This window comes from Parasteatoda tepidariorum, chromosome 7 (genome assembly GCF_043381705.1).
Source record: "Parasteatoda tepidariorum isolate YZ-2023 chromosome 7, CAS_Ptep_4.0, whole genome shotgun sequence".
Taxonomy (NCBI): domain Eukaryota; kingdom Metazoa; phylum Arthropoda; class Arachnida; order Araneae; family Theridiidae; genus Parasteatoda; species Parasteatoda tepidariorum.
The window spans coordinates 57089151-57108249 of NC_092210.1; the positions used below are offsets into that span (position 1 = coordinate 57089151).

At 28.2% G+C, this 19099-nt stretch overlaps 1 protein-coding gene across 2 annotated transcripts in view; it reads right to left on the minus strand.

Annotated features, from left to right (window-relative positions):
* Window positions 1–3661: 3661 nt before the first annotated feature.
* LOC107450625 (cyclin-dependent kinase-like 4) overlaps window positions 3662–19099 on the minus strand; it is a 35773-nt gene continuing 20335 nt past the window's right edge. For both annotated transcript variants that reach the window (XM_016066459.3, XM_071183477.1), the window contains exons 7-10: window positions 13053–13135; window positions 10744–10803; window positions 8254–8388; window positions 3662–3859 (exon numbers count right to left, since the gene is read on the minus strand). In XM_016066459.3, the coding sequence (XP_015921945.2) occupies window positions 3740–3859; window positions 8254–8388; window positions 10744–10803; window positions 13053–13135 (398 nt within the window). In that variant the 3' untranslated portion in view covers window positions 3662–3739. The remainder of the gene's footprint in view (window positions 3860–8253; window positions 8389–10743; window positions 10804–13052; window positions 13136–19099) is intronic.

The following is a 19099-nucleotide window of genomic DNA, read 5'->3' on the forward strand; positions in this document are numbered from 1 at the left end:
ATTTCATCTTTATTTCTTCATTTGGCTATGTTTATTTAAGGCTCCTCTGTTGTTATTATAATTATGAGAAATTAGAAATTATGATCATTGAAAACTTAAGAGTTGTACATTTTAAGTTGAAAATAAATAGGTAATAAAGATATACACTTTATTTATATTTTTCAAATCTGCACCCTTTATATTATCAAAGATTTTATTTAATTTTTGTATTTTTAGGGTTGTAAATCATCCTATACTTCTTATAAATCCAGAGTTATCTGTCCCTAAGTCCATTTTACTTATTCCATTTGGTCCTATTTTTAAGTTTTTGGTTGCCTACATTTTCATTTCTCTAAATTTTTTTAAAAACCCAATTTTTTTCAATTGCGTAATTTTTTTCTCTCCAAAATTTTAGCCTTAAGTAAAAATTCTTTATTTAAATCAATTTTGTCATTTTGAAATGCCCAAGTTCACTGTGTAAAATGTTCTTTTTACTGTAATCAGGGATGCCACTTTTCCCTTCTGTGTTTTTAATATTGCATATCTGAGGTATAGAATAAATATTCATAGTTTTCTTTAAATGTGATTTTATTTTTCTCTGAAAATATAAACTAATATATGTGTATCGATATATGATGAAGATGAGTGGTAGCGCTTCACGCTCCCGTGCCACAGGTCCTGGGTTCGATCCTTGAGCCGGGCAAGATTGACTCAGCCTTTCATCCCTTCAGTGGGTCGATAAATGAGTACCAAGCATGCTTGGAAACTAAATACTGGGGGTTCCGCTTTTGGCTGACCACCTAACCAGAATGTCTGCACCCCAGAGCCCAAGGTCAAGAAAACTGAGATGGGCACAGTAGGCCTTGGCCCTCTATGGGCTGTCACGCCACTGAGTTTAGTTTATATATGATGAAAGTATTGAATTTGAGAGAGAGTTCTTTAACTATCTATTTTTTCAACAAACACATCTGTTCAGTCATGTCCACTGATCTTTTTTGCTTTCATATGTTTATCTACCTTTTATTTAAATGTTAAAATAAATAGTAATAGAACTTTGTAATTTTACAGTCGCCAAATTTTCAATTTAAGGCTTATATACTAATATCTTAAAACCAAGTATTTAGTGGATAAAGGTACCAAGTGGCATTTTGGAAAAGTACAAGATTTTTTGGTTTTTAAAAGCCTTTATAAAGAGACCTTAAATTTATTTCTGCTATGTCATTAAATGAGAATTTTTTTTACAGGAATATATGTTCCATAAACAAGTACCTCTTGCTATATTTTCTAAAAGTAATATCAAATTCTGTAAAAGGTAACTCACTACCTGCTTCGACTAAGTTTTCAAATTTTTGGCATTTAATGAAAAAATGAATTAAAAACAATTTTCTATTCACATATTATGAAACACAAAATTAACAATTTTATATTCACTAATTATTAAAGTGAATTTAGTTATAAGCATTTATTGTTATAAGCATATACTGTTATAAGCATATACTGAATATATTGTTATAAGCATTTACTATTTTCAGCAAATACAGCAACATATCTTGTAGGACGGAGCTTAGTTTAAAAATAATTCAATTAGCAATTCAAAAAATCTGAACTTTAATTGAAGGACAGCACGCAAAATTTTTTATGTAAGAAAAATTTTAGTCATGTAATCACTTTGTTTTTGTTTCAAAATTTATTAAACTCAATTTTATTAATCAAGGTTTGGGGGACCTTATTACAAATTTTAACTAAATATTAGATGAGTGAGGAAATGCTGTTAATCAACGTTTATCAATAAATATATATTAAGTAACTAACGTTTTTTTCAATTATTACGTTCAATAATTCGTTATCATTTTGAATTTCTTTTAATTTTTATGAGAAATAGCCTATAATGAGAAATAATAAATAATTTTGAACTTTTTAGTTCGTATGTGTTTGCTGTTAAAACAACTGTAATAGCTTCTAATTTGATTTAGATTTTACTGTATTTCATGAAAATTTTGTCTTGTAACTCATATATTTTAGAATTATATTAGTATTCTTTTTGTCATTCGCTTGTCCCTCAAAAAGTACAAAAATGAAATGAAATATAAAGATTATTATCTCTACCTATGTTACATTAAGTAACCTTTGAAGTATTCCAGTGTTTTTTTTCTTCACATTTTTTTTACAAAATGTTTTCAGAGAATCAAAAGTATCTCAAATATTGGTAAAGTCACTCATATAGTTTAAATTATTGTGCTAACAAGCAGGACCAGAGTGATATTTTACCTTTTGTTGATTCTAAAACCAAGGAAGTGTTTTCATGCCCTTTTCATAAAGAGCTTCATTCATTTAAACCTTTGCAGTAAATCGAAATTTAGTTTTTATGCTACTGAAGGCCACTAAACTCTCAGAAAGCAGATGTGTAGTATGTTCTTATTAAACTTCATAGTCATTTTGGATTCATTGTCAATCAATTTCGTTTGCGAGTGAAATGGGAAATATTGTCACAATCACGGTATTTAAAATATAAATGAGAGCGAAATGAAATATTAATTTCATTGAAATTTAATAGCTTCAAAAGAGGCAATAATCGAACCTAAAAACGTCGGAATTGCTGACTATCTAAACAAAATATCGATTTTATTACTTGACGAACAACTTATCAAAGTAGCAGATAAGAGTAAATAAACTTTTATATCCGTTTCTTTAAGTTTTTTAATTCAACTCAGAAGACAAGGGGGACTACTTATCTATGCGAAATTCTATTATGAGTTCATCTGCCTGTTATGTAGAACTTTTTTTGGGTGAAACTAATCTTTAATATTTTTTTAAAACCTCAGTCGTTAAATTGATAGATGTGCGGAGATGCAGACTTGTCAAATTATATTTTCTAGTGGTAGCGAAGTTTAAGCTAATTGTGGTTTAAAAAATTTTATTTTAAGAATTTAAAACCTTATATAGAATACAACTTTGTAGCAATTATCTCGTGGGGAGACTTTTAAAGAGTTAGCGAAATTATCCTTTATTCTACAAAATTTACTTTTTAATTTCTTAAAAATTGCGGAGCAGTTGGCATCTCTGGTAGTGTGACTATATCAAATTTCTTTACCACAATAATCAGCACTGGTTGGAATCGTATGTTAATCTAAAACCTATAAACATGAATATCCCGCGATTAACGCTAGAAAGACAAACTTTATTCTTGAAGTATATACCTATATTGCCCAAAAGCAGTCAAAATGACTGGATTGTAAAAGAATAAATGTGTAAAGAAATTTGTTTAAAATTAATTTTTGATATTTTTTTATATTATTTACAGTTATGTAACAAGTTATTAGTAAATATTAACAATAAAAAAATTATATGTTGTACAAAATTCTAAGAAATTGTGTCATTATATACATCATTGTTTTTCTAATTGAAATTAAAAGCAGTCAAAATGACTTCCTTAGGCAATCTAGTGTTAAATTAGAAGCTATAACTCTTAAAATTAGATATAATTATTCGGTCTTACATCTCAATCATGCACCACTAACTCCTTTTTTGCACCATGCACCACTAACTTCTTGCAATCAAATAAAAAATAACTATACATATAAATATTTCATTGCTATTTTAAAATAAATTGAAACATTTTCTTCTCTTGTTATTAATTAGCACACATTTAGGTTAATAGTAGGCGTAGTGAGACCACAATGGATTGTCATAAATATCATTTTATTGTACAGTATTAAAGTTTTCGTTTTGTACAGTTTTTTACAAAACGTTGATTCGGTTGTCATATGTTGGGTAAGGGATCGTATTTCTTCATAGATCGAGCATGGCTGGAACGCATCTCTGGTGAAGAACCTAAAGAGTTTGTTGAGAGTTGCGGTAACAACATTTGATACTGGCCACTCTGAAATAAGAACACATCGAATTAGCTGCAATAACTTTAAACACGTCAACCAAAATAACTGATTTATCGATTAATGTACTATCTTTTTAAAAATAAATTTTAAATTTAAGCCGGAATTAAAATATATTATATATACCAAGACTATATTTTAACTAAACCGAGCGGAAGAGCAAAAAGGAAATGGCGCAGCCTGTAAAATAAGAATGTTGACATAGAGCAAAACTTTATTTGTATACTTAAGGCGCTTAATTCGTATATGTCTATTGTTGTTGTTGTTGTATGCCATTAAGTCTAGGGGAGTGCGATTCTTCTTACTTTTCCAGTAGCGCCACCTATTGCCGAGAATTCGACTTCTACCACACATATACGTCATAGCCAGTTTTACTGGAGGACACCTTTACACACCATCCATCTGCAGACCGTAAGTTTGACCTAAACCAGAGGTGCAGGATAGATCTCCGATCCAGTACCCCCAGAGGTATTGATTTGTTATGGGAACTTGGAGAAATTTGCGACCCTGACAGATATAGCGTACACCAGTCACCATTTTGTACACTGGGAGTCTTCGGCCGGAGGTGATCGAAGTTCCGACCTCTTGACCTGGGTCCAACTCCCAAACAGTATTTCAACTCTATGATCCCGGCCCTCGTATGTTGAGGCTATATGAATCTGAATAGTTCCTGAATTTTTACAATAAAAGAGAGGGAGAAAAAACGTGTAATAAGACGAAAAAAGTTGCGGTAACAGAGATGTTTTGGTGACGCATTGAGAAAGCACGTAGCACATTAAACTAACGTTCAAGAGGTGCTAGGTTCAAATCTCGTGTCGGCTACAATTCTTATTCTCGTAGCTTTCCTACTTTTGGCTTAGTTCCATAAATTCTCTGACTTAATTCGGGGAACGGGAAATGCACGGTAAAGGTGTCTAGTAAATATAAATCCATAATGAATTAATGAACTCCATAATTTTGGCAGAAAATTATGGTCCAAATTCTCTCTAAAAAGGTACATCACGAGGTAAATTCTCATTGAAATAAAAATTGAGGTTATTCGGGAAGGAACTACCAGTCTTTCTTCTTTTTTCTAATTAACAATGCATTGAATCTTGAAATCAAACAATGCCATTCACCGGCAACATTGTTTTAAAAGTTATTTAATTTGTTTTTAATCAGTTTCATCAGAAATAATCAGAAGGTAACAAAATATTTATCTAAATACATTTGAAAATTTCATTTTCATAATAAACAGATAATTGTTACAAACATTATGGCAAAGAATTTAAAAAATTTGATTGACCATTGCTCAATATAGATATTTCTGTTTTACCTTATCATTAGCATTTATGAGAAAATATAATTCGAAATGCATTTGAAAAATTTGAGGCGAGACGCTCCTTACTAGAATAAAACAAGCAATATATAGTTAAATGTGTCGACCATCGGTTTCGAACCGGCAACCTTTTGAACAAGAGATATATTTGCTTTGTGTTTTTTTCTTTCAGATATTGTAGAAAAGTAAAATTAGCAATCTACTTAGTTTTGCTAACAAAGGGATGTGCTTGTAAAATATGCTATTATTTACGAAATTCGTTGATTGATAGCGAATTAAACTAAAAGAAAAGTCAAGACAAAATGGTAATCACAATTCGCACTGTTTACATGAAGCCATCTTTACTAGAAAGCTTTGGTAAAGAGCTATAACGAGAAACAATTTAAACTCTAGAGAACCTTCCAAAACTTTATTTCTTATTTAAATATTATAGATTCAGAATTCTTCATTATAATGCATTCTTCATCAATCTGTACGAAATTCTTAAGAATTTTATCAGGTAAAAAATTTTTCTTATGAAATCTATCTTTGTGTTTGAAATTTAGGCTTGTAAAATGAAAACACGTATCACAATATAGAATTGTTTAAGAAATTTTTGTAAAAATAAAAGTAGATCTATTGTCATTTAGGAAACCAAATATATCTAATTTATGCTTATTTTATATCATAAATGTATTTAATATATTTTATATTTATGAATATCAGAGATATAAGAATTTTTCATTAAGATTTTAATTTGATAATATATAATTTTCTTTATAACACTATTTATAAATTTACTATAATTTAATAATTATGAAATGAGTGGCGGAGATTTTAATTTATTAAACAAGATCTTAGTTTTAAACATTTTATTTATTTAAAGAGAGATTATTGTAATATTTCACTATGGGAAACTCAAAATTAATAATTTCTCCCTAGTTTTGTCAAAAGCAAAAAAAAAATAATACTACCGGAAATTTTTATTAGTTGCTGTTGTTTTGATTACCTTAATCAAATTCAGAATATCTATTCTTTTCTTTTTTTTCAATTTAAAGTTCCAATTATTTTATGCTATTATGATTACATTACAATATTCTTGACCACCAGGATTACAGGATGAATCTTTGATTACCAAGACAATATTATTACAATCTTTCCAAAATAAATACTTTTTTTTACATTTGACAAAAACGAAGCTATGAATTCCCTTTAAAATCTTTATGCTTTCCCAAAATATTCCAATAAAATAGCTACTGACAACAAATGAAAAGATATTCATTCTTCTTCCATATGAAATGAAAAAAAGCTTTATTCTCATTTATTAGTTAAATTTAAAAAAAAAAAAAAAAAAAATCATAGCAAATGCATTTTCGATTTTAGTGATCTCAAAAATTTTTTAATTCTGTCAAATTTAATTATTTATTGATGATTTTATGAAAGTTGATTATTAACTTGTTAAATTATGGAATATTCACAATAGCTTCGTAGCAGTAGTGGTACTTTATTTACGGCGCATTAGAGCTGCACAATGTGATGTTTGGGAAACATCCCTGAGGATGATCTAAAGACATGCCATCAATTTTGATCCTCTGCAGAAGGAATAAATTTAACATAAAATATATTTTGATCCTCTCCGCTTTGGTAGCCTGACGTCTTGCGCGCGAAGTCGAGCGCTTAACGGTAGAACAATTTAATGAGGATCGATACCGGTTCCTAAGCAGGCTGATCAAAGTGGTAACAGACTGTGATGCTAGACTTAGATGTTCTATTAGTAACCGTGTTTTTACGGACTACATTAATGTGTGATTTACAGACAACTTTGTATAAAGCCTTAATTGAGACTTTTATTCAACTGAATCCATTTTCAGTCACTATACAAGAGCTACGAAAAATAAATATAAGTCAATATAAGCATTTTAGGATAAGAATACAAAGTTCTTATCCATATTTAAATAGAGTTACGACACGCAAAATTGTCCATATTAGGGTTGCGAAGGAACGGGATCACAAAAACACACATACACACATATATACAAAAAAGTGGGCATCTTATGTTTTTGATTTCATAAACAAAAATCTTCGTTGTAATGAGGACAAAAATGATTTATCCAATAGGGAAAGAGGAACAAGCTTGAACACGATAATCAAATAAAAGAGGATGATCTTATTGTTTTACAAAATATATATTTAACACTTATTTTGTGTACAAAGTATAAATTAATTAGTTAAAATTAGTTGTACGATTAAGAAAAACGAATATATATGTATATATTGATAATTGTGAGATTCCGCCGAATAAAGATACTTTTTGAATGAAGTAATATTAACTCTACAAAAAGACTTTTTCGTTTCTATTCTGTAAATTTTGTCTCTCAGCCAATCACAAAATGTTACTCGTATATAATTCGATGTCCTAACATTCGATAAAAAAATTGTTACATATTCTTAATTTTATTTAAATAGAAGCGTGTATTGCTTAAGCAGTGAATATTTCGTGAAATAACACTGATGTCAAAAGAATTCATAAAAAACTGCTGTTAATGTTATGGTTCCCATCTTTTAAGGAGAAACCCTTTGATAAAAAATACTCCACAAATCTTAAATTCCAAAAATTTGCGAGTAATCAACTGCTTTTATTTTTGAAATATTCGTTGATTTTCCGATTCAATACCGTAGTTATTCAAAAACTCAATGTTGACCCTTAATTTCAACTCCACACTCTGTTACTGTTTTTATTCGACATTTTAATAATTGCTCAGAATACATTGATTAAAGCAAAAAGTGTTGCCTTATTTCTATGATTTAAATAAACTTAATAAATGAATTTATTTTATTCGTATCACTGATAATTATTCGCATAGCAAATCAGCCTATCTGAGATTAAAATCACTTTTTCTATCCGTGATTAATACGTCGAGCAAACTGATAAATCATATTTAGTTTTAACGAAGGAACATTTAGTTTCTACTAATTTATTTGATTTCAGCCATTGATTTAAATTTACTTATAAAACTAATAATTTATTTTAATCAACTCTAATATTTAATATCCAACATTTTTATGTAAAATTAGATAAAAACTTACCTTTAGCTTATCTCTTCGATATTTTGAAGACATTGATTCATTCTCAAAATCAGATTTATTGAAACCATCAAAATACGAATGTCGAAAAAGTTGCTCGCAGTTGTATCTTTTTTCTGGATCTTTATCCAAACATTTCTGAAATGAAATATTCGATTACTTTTTTCTATCTAGGTAAGAAATAAATAAATATATTTTTTTTTAAAACATAAAATGGCTTAGAAAAAATACAGTTGAGAAGTTGTAAAAAGATCATAACTTAAAAAGAAAAACATTATTTGGAAAAAAATTAAAATGCTAATCATTTCTTATAAATTATAAATTTTCTCGTTAAGTATAAATAAAAACGAAGATTTCAAAATCTGCTGTTACTCAAGAAGTTACGAAAGCTTTTTAATTTCTTCCTTCTGAAGTTGCTTAATAACATCGATTATTAAAAATACAACAAATTATGTAATGAAAATAGCACTTCTCCTTCTTCATTTATTAGACAGCCCCTTGTGGGCCAAGGACTTCTTTACAACGTTTTCTTATTTTGCTAATTATTCACTCTCAGTGCTTTGAAATTCTCTTTAATGCAGTTAACCCACCTTAGATTGGGCGTGCCTCCCTTTCGGTCTCCAATTGGTTTAAAATTAAAGTTATAGATGTTAAGGAGGATTGGTCATTTGACAGGTAAGCCCAGCTGATTTGAATTGGTTTACTTTAATGTAGTGACAATATCTGCCTCTTTATATAGCATATATAATTGATATTGTATATGTGCCTCCATGAACCATTGATGTTCATGGTATCCAAACTCCTTTTCTAAACTCTGCTCTTAAAAAGCAGAGCTTAGAAATATAGTCGATTTTCATGTGATTTATACATTGCCCAGGTTTCTGAACCACTTGTGAGTACAGATCTAACCATGGTTTTTAATAACGTGATTTTTGCTTTCCTTATTAATAATTTTAATTGTAGAAAATTTCTTAATCCATTAAGACAACGATTAGCAGCAACAACATGCTGCATCTATGGATAATTTTTCATCTTAGTTTTCGTATTAAAAAGCAAACAAAGAAATGGTGGGAGGGGGGAGGCCGACACTCATTTTTAGAACATTTCTAAACTTGTTTCTAATAAAAATTAAAAAGTGGAATTGAAACTTCGTCAAAACCAGACAAAAAATTAAGGATTTTTTTTATTTTTTTTGCTACTTCAATTATAAGAAAATCATATTTTTATTAAGCTGAATTTTTACAATAAAAATTGTCTGGTTAAGTTGAGTATATATGTAATATATGAAGAATCTTATTGTTTAGTTAGTTTTGTATTAACTATTTTGAAATTGAAACATATTCTTACAAGAACAATTTGTATGAAACTATAAATAAGAAAATTGTACGTAAACATTAATGAAAGAGTTTTTAAAGATGTAGAAATTTTGCAACATGTAAATTAATTTAATTTAGATAATGAAAATTAATCATGAAAATTTATATAAAAAGTAAAAATAAATAAATTAAATATAAAACGCATCAAACTAACATTGCTTAATTTAGTTCTCGCAAGGAATCGATGTAACATATTTCATTTACAGTCCATTGTTTTGGACTATTTTGTTACCCTAAAATTGTCTTAACATTATTTGTTTTATGTAACAGGAGAAGTTTGAAATTGAAAACGAATATAAACACCCTCTATTTACAGAATTATTTTGAAAATAATATATTTTGATTTTAATGGCCGTCTGAGATTTAGGGATTTCTCTAACTTTTGTGTGTATTCGTTATCTGTCAATGATAGATTTGATGAATTTTTATCAATGGTAGGTTATTAAGCCGAGGTGGCTTGGGGATAGGGCATTCACCTTCTAATATACTGAAACGGGTTCGAATTCCAGGGATGGCTGGTTGATACGTATTCCGTACCGATCACAGTGATGACGTAAAATAGCCTCTGTGATAGACGGATCATGGGTTAGAGTCCCCTTGCTCTCAGACTAACCGTGGGAGGGTTTTGTGGTTTTCCCCTCCCTGTAAAGCAAATGCTCTTCCGGTAAAGGTTAGTTCTATCAAAAAGTTCTCCACGAGAGCAAATTTCTCCCTATACTTGATCCAGGAGTTCCCTTTTCTCTGGATTGGGTTCCAAATTGCAAAGCTACGGAGTTGAACTTTAGTAGTCTTAAACCCAAAATTGGGTGGGCTATTCAACGACAGTTATAAAATAAAATAAAATGATAGGTTATTAGGTTCATATTACGGGAGACAATAGAAAATTTCCTCCACTGTTTCCACAACACCGAAACACATATACAAAACTTTAACAAAATTATTCAAAGACAATTCTACAATATAAACTGTGCGCAGTGCAAAATTTGCAAGCTCCTAAAATGAATGTAGAGTTTTTTTCCTCGTTACTTTTACCTTAGAAGATAACATAATTTAACACATGAATCTATAATCATAGAAACTAAAAATTGAATTTATAGTTTTTTTTTTTTTAAGTTACTTTTAAGAAATCCAATTCATCTGCTGTAATGTTGTGTGGAAGTCTGCTTTCAAGTGCTTCCTGAAAAAAAGAAAATTATGAAGTTAAGTGAACATTTGTGTTACATTGATTAATTGTGTCATATGATGCATAATGCACATTTTTGTGCTTTATTGGTTATTCATGATATAAGGAAAACTAAAAGTAGAAAATAAAAACAATAATTCCTTAAAGAAAAAATATAGTTCAATGTCTCGTTTACAAAAAATCTATAACCATCAAGACTAATTTTAAAAAGTGAAACGAAATGGAATAAATGAGTGAACTGTTAATTTTCTAAACATTTCGAACTTTATTTAAATTTAATCGAAATTGATAAGTTCAAATGATTCACTATCATTTGCATTTATAGTGTGACAATCTACATGAAAAAAATCTTATTAGCTAGTAAAACGTAGGCGAAATTCATTTAAACCTTTGCGATTGAAAGAGAGTACGTAGAAATTTTCGAGCATGTGCATTCTTAGTGAAGTTCGTTTTTAGGTGAAGATATCGAACTGCAACGTTTCTGAGCGTATATTTAATGGTCTTTCCTCCAGATCTTAACCCTTACGGCCTTATGGAGCTAAGACAAAGTTCATGCAAATAATCCTAAAACGCAACACCTCCACGCATCACAAACTCCAAGCATCACCGCAACATCTCCATGAGTGTCACCTGCTATGCATTAGAGCAATTGATAGCAAGCATATCGAGCATAGCATTAAACCAAATTCGCATGTCCTTAATAACTCTTTAAATTTGAGCAAAATTTTTGACTCGGCAGTTTTTGAAGAACATTTTTCTATTTCATATAGCTCGATAATTTTTACCCGGTGAAATCTATTAAATTTGTGACTGCAGATGCTTAAATGTTTTAGGGAAGTAACTCTCATAATCTTATGGAACATAACGATGCTTTAGAATTATGGTAATGACATTTCCCAAATTTTAATCGGCGGGTATTAATCAAAAATTTTAGTGAATATTGATTAAGAAATGTGGAACATTAATTTTTTTTTTAAAGAAATGCTTATAGTTAAAACATATTTCCACCAATTTTCATAATTAAAAAAAATACCGAACAGTGATTGCTCAGCATGTTTTGCTTTTTGTCGAGATTCATGGAATGGGAAAATTTTAGATTCGAAAAAAAATAATAATTTGTTTTTAGGTATTCTTCTCTTAAGCAAATTTTCGCTGGAGATCTTCTTTTTAGTTGAAATAAGTGGATGGTGGTTTTAAGTTAAATTTCAGTAAATATGAAAAAATTTGCTTTGAGCTTAGATGCAGCTGTTTTTGTATAGGAAAAAATAGAGATTATATCTCGCCGTTATTTGCTATCCGTAAGCTTCCAACTATCGAAATTTATAAACATTCACTTCCTCAACGTTCACACTCTTGGTATTGCCATAATAGAGGTTTTCAGAGAATGCCAACTGTTTGTAGATAAATGTACTTAGAAGCTTCTCCCTCTCCATGAACACCTATTAAAGTCTGTCACTTTTTACATTCATACACTGAAATCTCTGAATTGTAATGATTTAGTAAAATAAGTGTTGTACAATTAATTAAACAAGACCAAAATAAGATATTCCAAAAAGATATATTTTTTTCTCCGAAAATGTCACTTAATATGCTTTTTTGAAGATCTGTCGCTAAGAAAAATAAAAAAAGCTACAGTTTAAGAGCCTTAAACTCGAAGCAAAGCGATGATTTTAAACTTTATAATATGTGAAGAATTCTCTGTGCGTGCTTTAGAACTAACAAATAACTTAAATATTTCAAAAGTTATTAAATTTTTTTTAAAAATCGCTAATTAGGCGACATCGCTGCCATATTCTCAGTTTATGCAAATTTTTATAAGCCCAGATAATTCAGCATTGGAGGAAATTTTTAAATATTAAAAAATTAGACAACAAACCCTTTTCATTTTCATAAAAATGTGGCTTTCATTCATATTGACGTTTTGTGCAATTTTCAGAATAAGCATAGACAGCGCTGGCTTTAGATAGGCTAAACAGACTAACAGAACTGTTGCCAACTGACAGTAGTTATGAAAATAGCATATTAATAGCCAAAAAGTATTTTATGAGACGACGGAGCCTTTAAAAATACAGCCTTAAAATTTTCTTCCACTAAAATATGGAATTTCAATAATTCGCTTAAAAGAAATTATAGATGGACTGGGAAATATTAATGTTTAATAATTACTCCAATTTATAAAGCATGATTAATTACTAATAGCTACTTTTTTATGATGATAATAGCGTAAAATTAATTCAACTTACTCTAACGTCCACATCAGGTATTGAAACACCATTAAAAAAATCATTTTTCTTGAATATCTGCAAATGTCTTTGGGTAAGCTCACCTGAAAAAAATAATTATTTTCTAGGTTAATCTGATATTTATTCAAAGTAACTGAAACAATAAAATCTATACTATTTCCATACAACTTGCAAGCAGCAAAATAAATTAAATTAAAATAAAAATAAATTGAATCTATGAATGATTTTAATCGTGTTTTTTAAGGCTTGTTATAATATTTTGTCAAGTTTTTAATGTGATTTATTTGGTTTTTATCATTTAATGGAACTTTTTCTAAATAGAAGAAACTAATGATGAAGCTTTTAATTATTTCTCTTCTAGTAAATTAGTGCTAGATATTAAACTGAATTTTTATGAATTTAAAATTATGCTTAATTTCGGTAATAGATTCAGAATTTAAATAACAGTATGCAGTCTTCGTTATATGCATAATAAAACTTTGATTTTTTTTTTGTGTAAATATTTACAAAATAAACAGAAATAGCATTGTCTTTAGAACCGTAATAAGTAAGTTGGAAAAATAATAAAATTACAAATAATTAAATTGAATATTGTAGGCCTTCTCTATGAAAACCCTAATATATTGCATTGTTTAAACTGTGAATTAATCACGCCACTTATTATAATAAATTGCGCTGAATAATAACATACACATGTTCATATGACTTTATTAAGATATACTACCTACTATGAATTAATTTGGCATATAAAATTACTATTATGTCGTGTATTACATAATTTATACATAAAACATTCATACATAACAATCCGTAATAAATGTTACAAAAACAATCTTTGTAAAATAACGACTCATAAATATTACTGTTTACAGATTTCTGAATTAAAAAAAAATATTTGCAGAATGTTTAATAAATATTTATAAATAATATTTTTATTTTTAATATTAAATAAAACCATGCATAAAACTTGATGGTTGCATATTCATATATAATTGTCATATTTACATATAATATTTATTACAGTTTTAATAAAATATTTATTGAAGTTTTAATAAAAATTAGCTAGAGAAGTTTCTAGATTTTAAAATAAATTCAAAACGTCTTGTTAAATTTTATGATTACTAAATTGTTTAAAAAGCATAATAATGTATCTTTATGTTACAGTTCTACACACAATATATTCACATGTTATAGTTCGGTATATAACATATTCATATGTAACTGTACTATACGTATAATATTCATATGAGACAGTATTATAGATATTATATTCATACATAAAAGTCTCCAATATAATGGTGCAAGGGTTTCTATGTATTAAAATTACGAATTTGAAAATTACCGCAGCTTTTAAATTCAAACACTTAAAAAAATATCGAAGTTTTGCATAAATCTTTAAATAATTCCTGATTTAAACTAACTAATAGTACATATAAAATTTGACAATTCAAAAATTTATGTTTAAAAAGGAACATTACTAAATATCCCAAAAAAGTAACGAATATTTGGCGCAAATGTCTTTGTTTAGGAAATGAAACTTATTTAATATTAAAGGATAAACACTGTATCTAAAATATTTATTATCACGAATGTATCTAAAATATTTAATAGCACGAATCAGGAAGTGGAATTGTATAATGGATAAAAGTAATATCTGTTACTGTATTCAAACATCGTTTCAAAAAATAGTGTTGTGCTTGAAGAAAATAGCTAAGTTGATTATCTTTTCTTATGAAAATAACGAAATATCGTATAATTAGGGTTCATTGATCTGTTCTCGTAAGCAGAAAACCAAAACAATGAAAATTGATTTATATTATTCTGTTTAAACGACCTACTTTTAATGCAGGTGAATGCTCGCCTTCTGTTGGTTTCTGATGAATTTTATTAACATAAATCACGCTATGACCACAAATGAGAGAAGAAAAAAAAATCAATGTATATGTCAGCTGCTTTTTATAAAAACAAACTATCATTCATAATGCGACAGTGAGGCGTAAACGATGCAAATTCAAATTTTTTTTCGTAAATAATTAAGGCGTAATTAACGAAAGTTCCTTATAGTAGTTAAGAAAAAATAATATACAATTATTCTTTGATTTTACCCGAGAAAGTATAATAAATATTAATGTCAATGATTTATTTATTTATTTATTTTTTTGTGAGTTGCTTTTCTGCAAACGAAGAGAAAAATGGTGGTAAAATTACCGCACTGTAAAATGACAGTCCTGGTAAAAAAAAAAAAAAACAATTCTGGTCGATAAATCCAAAATAAATGGTGTATAAATAATTAAATAGTAATTTTTCCGTTCATATGGAAACGGTTTGTGAGAAATTCTGGTTTTCAAAATTATAGTTCTTATTATCACACACTTTGTAAAAAAAAATACAAAACTGAAAAGAAAATTTAACAGAATTAATGGTTTTTATGCCATGCTCTAAGGTAAAGGCATCATGACAAAATTACCTAATTTACCACCTACTTTAAAACCATATTTTATTGTTAATTTTACTAAAATCGCTACCAAAGCGATTCGGTAAAGATTACAGGACTTTTTGGTGCTGCCATAGAGCCCGAAACATGGTGAATTTTACCATATTCTTGTAGTTTTGACCATACTTTTTTCCTCTGGGTATACAATGTGTTTCATAATCTTTCTTCAATATTATAAATTTTTTAAAGTACTTGGCAAAAATGAAATTAAAGAAAAAGTACTAATGTTAGTGTCTCAAGTTAATGCTTACGCAAGGAAAAATCATGTAAGGAAAACCAGACAAATAATTACTATTGAGGGAGATGTAATAATAATAAAATTAAAAAAAACATCGAAACTAGTTTGTTGAAAAAATGTAAAGGTATTTTTAAAAATGATTTTTATCGCTTAAATACTAGTTATCGAATTTCAATGTGTGTGTTCTTTCTATACTCCGCTGTAAGTTAAGAAAAAACCATTAAGGTATAGTTTTTAATTATCTGCGACTGCATATAGTTTCATTTTATTTAGTTTTCAAACTACATAAATACGCTTTCAAAACAATATACAAACTTTAAAAAGTTAAACTCATCGGTAAGAAATTTAATTCATGCATCTTTTACGATATACATCTTAGAATTATAAAAAAGGGTTTAAGTTTCGTAGCATCATTGGAATCCTAGACTTGGCAATTTATTTCAATAAATAAGGCGAACATTTGTACTTGAAAAAGAAACTACTATATGACTTTGCAAGAACACAGGATTTGATTGGACCACTGAAACTGGCGCTTCTTGCTGACGTGCCCGTAACAAATCAAATGCAAGATAAGGAAATTTTTTTTAAACTTTTGTTTTGCTGTAGAAGAAAATCGTCTGCAAGAAATTTATTCTTCTTCCACGAGTTTCTTTAAATGCGAGCAGAAAGACGTATATTTATTACGATTTTTAGATGCCATTTTTATCAATTTTTATTAGCAAGCTGATAGTTTTTATTCAATAAGAGTTATTTTCATCGTTTTTCCCTATTTTAAGAAAGCTAGCAAAATGCTGTGCAATGTCGTTTCAAGAGTTGACGATGTTGATATATGTTCGTGAAAAGAATTTAGTATCCACTTAGATGTAAACAGGTTCCCTCCCTAAGGATAATGGTTTTTTCTTAACTTGCAATAGAATATAGTTCCTTTTTAAGAAAAGTTTCCAGACATGTATATTGTTGGTGGTAAATGCAGAAACACTCTGTAAGTAGGGCTTAAAGTATAACGATTTTTGTTCATCTACTGGTTGTATTGAAATGCATCGGAGGTTAAAACACAAAGGTTTTTAAATTAATGCTTGATTCTGAAAGTGTAAAGGAAAATAAATTAATTTTAATAAGTAGTTCAAAAAGTGATGGCTGAAAATTATAATTTCTTTTATAAAGATTTGCTTGCCGCTGTTTCCCAAAAAACTGGAAATAAATATAAGAAATACGTATGAAAAATGTTATAGAAAATCGAAAAATACTTTAATACTCAACTTTCCTGCATAAATTCGTTATATTTATTGAAAATTATGTAATTGTATTGATATTTTTGAATTGTTTTATTTGTTTTTTTACTTCAGATTAACTATTTCTACTTTTTCATGCGTGCTAAAAACCTGTCGCTGAAGAAATTCAAAACATTTGGAACTGAAATTAGAAATTGTATGCTATTAAAAGTGATTTATTTACCTTTATTTTCTTCCGTTAGAAAAAAAAAAGTACAGCAAAACAACAAAAATAATTTTTTCAAGAGAAAAAAAAAGTAATTGAAATAAGAAATTCCACTACCTTTTCCACTAGTTTCGCTTATGTTGAACCCAAAATGAATTTAGAAGAATAAATATTGACTGATCTTAAATTTTTTTTTATACCAGAACCCTTTTTTTTCGCGAAATTTTCGAAACAGAGATTTATTGGAGATCGAGGATGTTTACCTAAGAGTACAATCATTAATTGCACTCTTTCTCTTCTTAAAGTTAAATTATTATGAAATAAAATAGTTAAAAATATATAGCTACTATTTAAAAGCAAAATAGTATAATTACCTCTGATTATAGCTGGTATTTAAAAAAATGAGTGATAATTATAAAGCAACAAAGGTCGAATCAAACCATTTGTTTCTCTAATACTATATCACAAACTGAATCCTAATGAGTTTTGCAATCAAGGTGTTGCTTTCTAAAACTTTTTTTGTTTTTGTATTTACATAAATTGAGATTCGTATTCACGTGATTTACGAGTTAAAGGTCGTGGATCATATTCATGATGTTTATGAATTACCCATACGAATAAAGCATTACACTTCCAATTTAAATGATTTACAAATTAGAAACTAAGATTGAAATAAGAAAAAAAAATTAAGATATTAAAGTCTCAAACAAACTTATGAATTTGTTGTTTGGGGGGACAAGAGTAGTTGTAGTACTTTTTTTATGTCTAGAGCTGCAACTTTCAATAAAAATTACTAGATAACTTCAAAATGACAGTAAATTAAAAGAATTTGGAGGAATAATAGTGCCGTTGCAAATGAACTCTAATAGCCAGATCAATTATAGAGAATATATTTAGGATGTACCCAAATTCCCCTTTAAGTTTTTTACTTTTTACATGAATAAAACAATGTGACTAAATAAATTTTTATAATTTTTAAAAACAAGTTAAAATTATTGTAGTTGAAGAATTTGTTCCCAAAGATTGTGTGATTCGAAAATAAATTTTTTGAAATTGAAAACTGTTCGAATCAATCGGAAATGCAGTTTGCGTATTGCTGTGCTATGTAAGTATTTAAGAACTTGTAAAGAACCTTTTTGAAAATATTTTCAAGGAATCATTGGATGTAAAAGTTTCACCTTTCGAAAAAGTGTGACTTATAATTTGATCGCACCATCTCTACAATTGAATCATTTATATGGTGCAATTAAATTCGAGATGGTTTACTAGACATTATAATTTGGTTAAAATTAACACTCTCATAAAGTTTACCGAAATTGCACGATAGTATGCTGTCCAAAGAAATACAAAATTTTAAATAGTATTCATTTAGGCAACTTAAAACCAAAAAATTATGTTAACAACCCTTCAAACTCGAAGACCGAAAGAGAACTGTAAAAGTGTATTTCTTACACTAAAACTATAAATGCAGTGAAACTTACTTCCCAGCAATGAAAGGGCAATATTTTTGCTATATTTTTTAAAATATTTAGTAGTGGCTGAATCCAATGTTTAAATCAAAGAAATGATAATCTATTAAATATTTGCTTAAATAATTTTATTGTTCATTCAGAAAAAAATTTGAGAATGTTTAGTAAAATTTAGTTAAATTCAGTAAAAATTAGTAAAAATTATCAAATTTAAAATAGCAGATATAGTATATCTCATGATTCTAAAACACCTGCGTATATTTATTAAAAAATTTTAAAAAACATATTTTCTGTCTCTTTAAGTTATATTTTAAATTGATTAAAACCTTTGATAATCATTTTTTAATTGGAGATTATTTCTGATAAATGTTTTGCGCTCTTGTTTGTTTATTTAAGAATTTTCATTCGC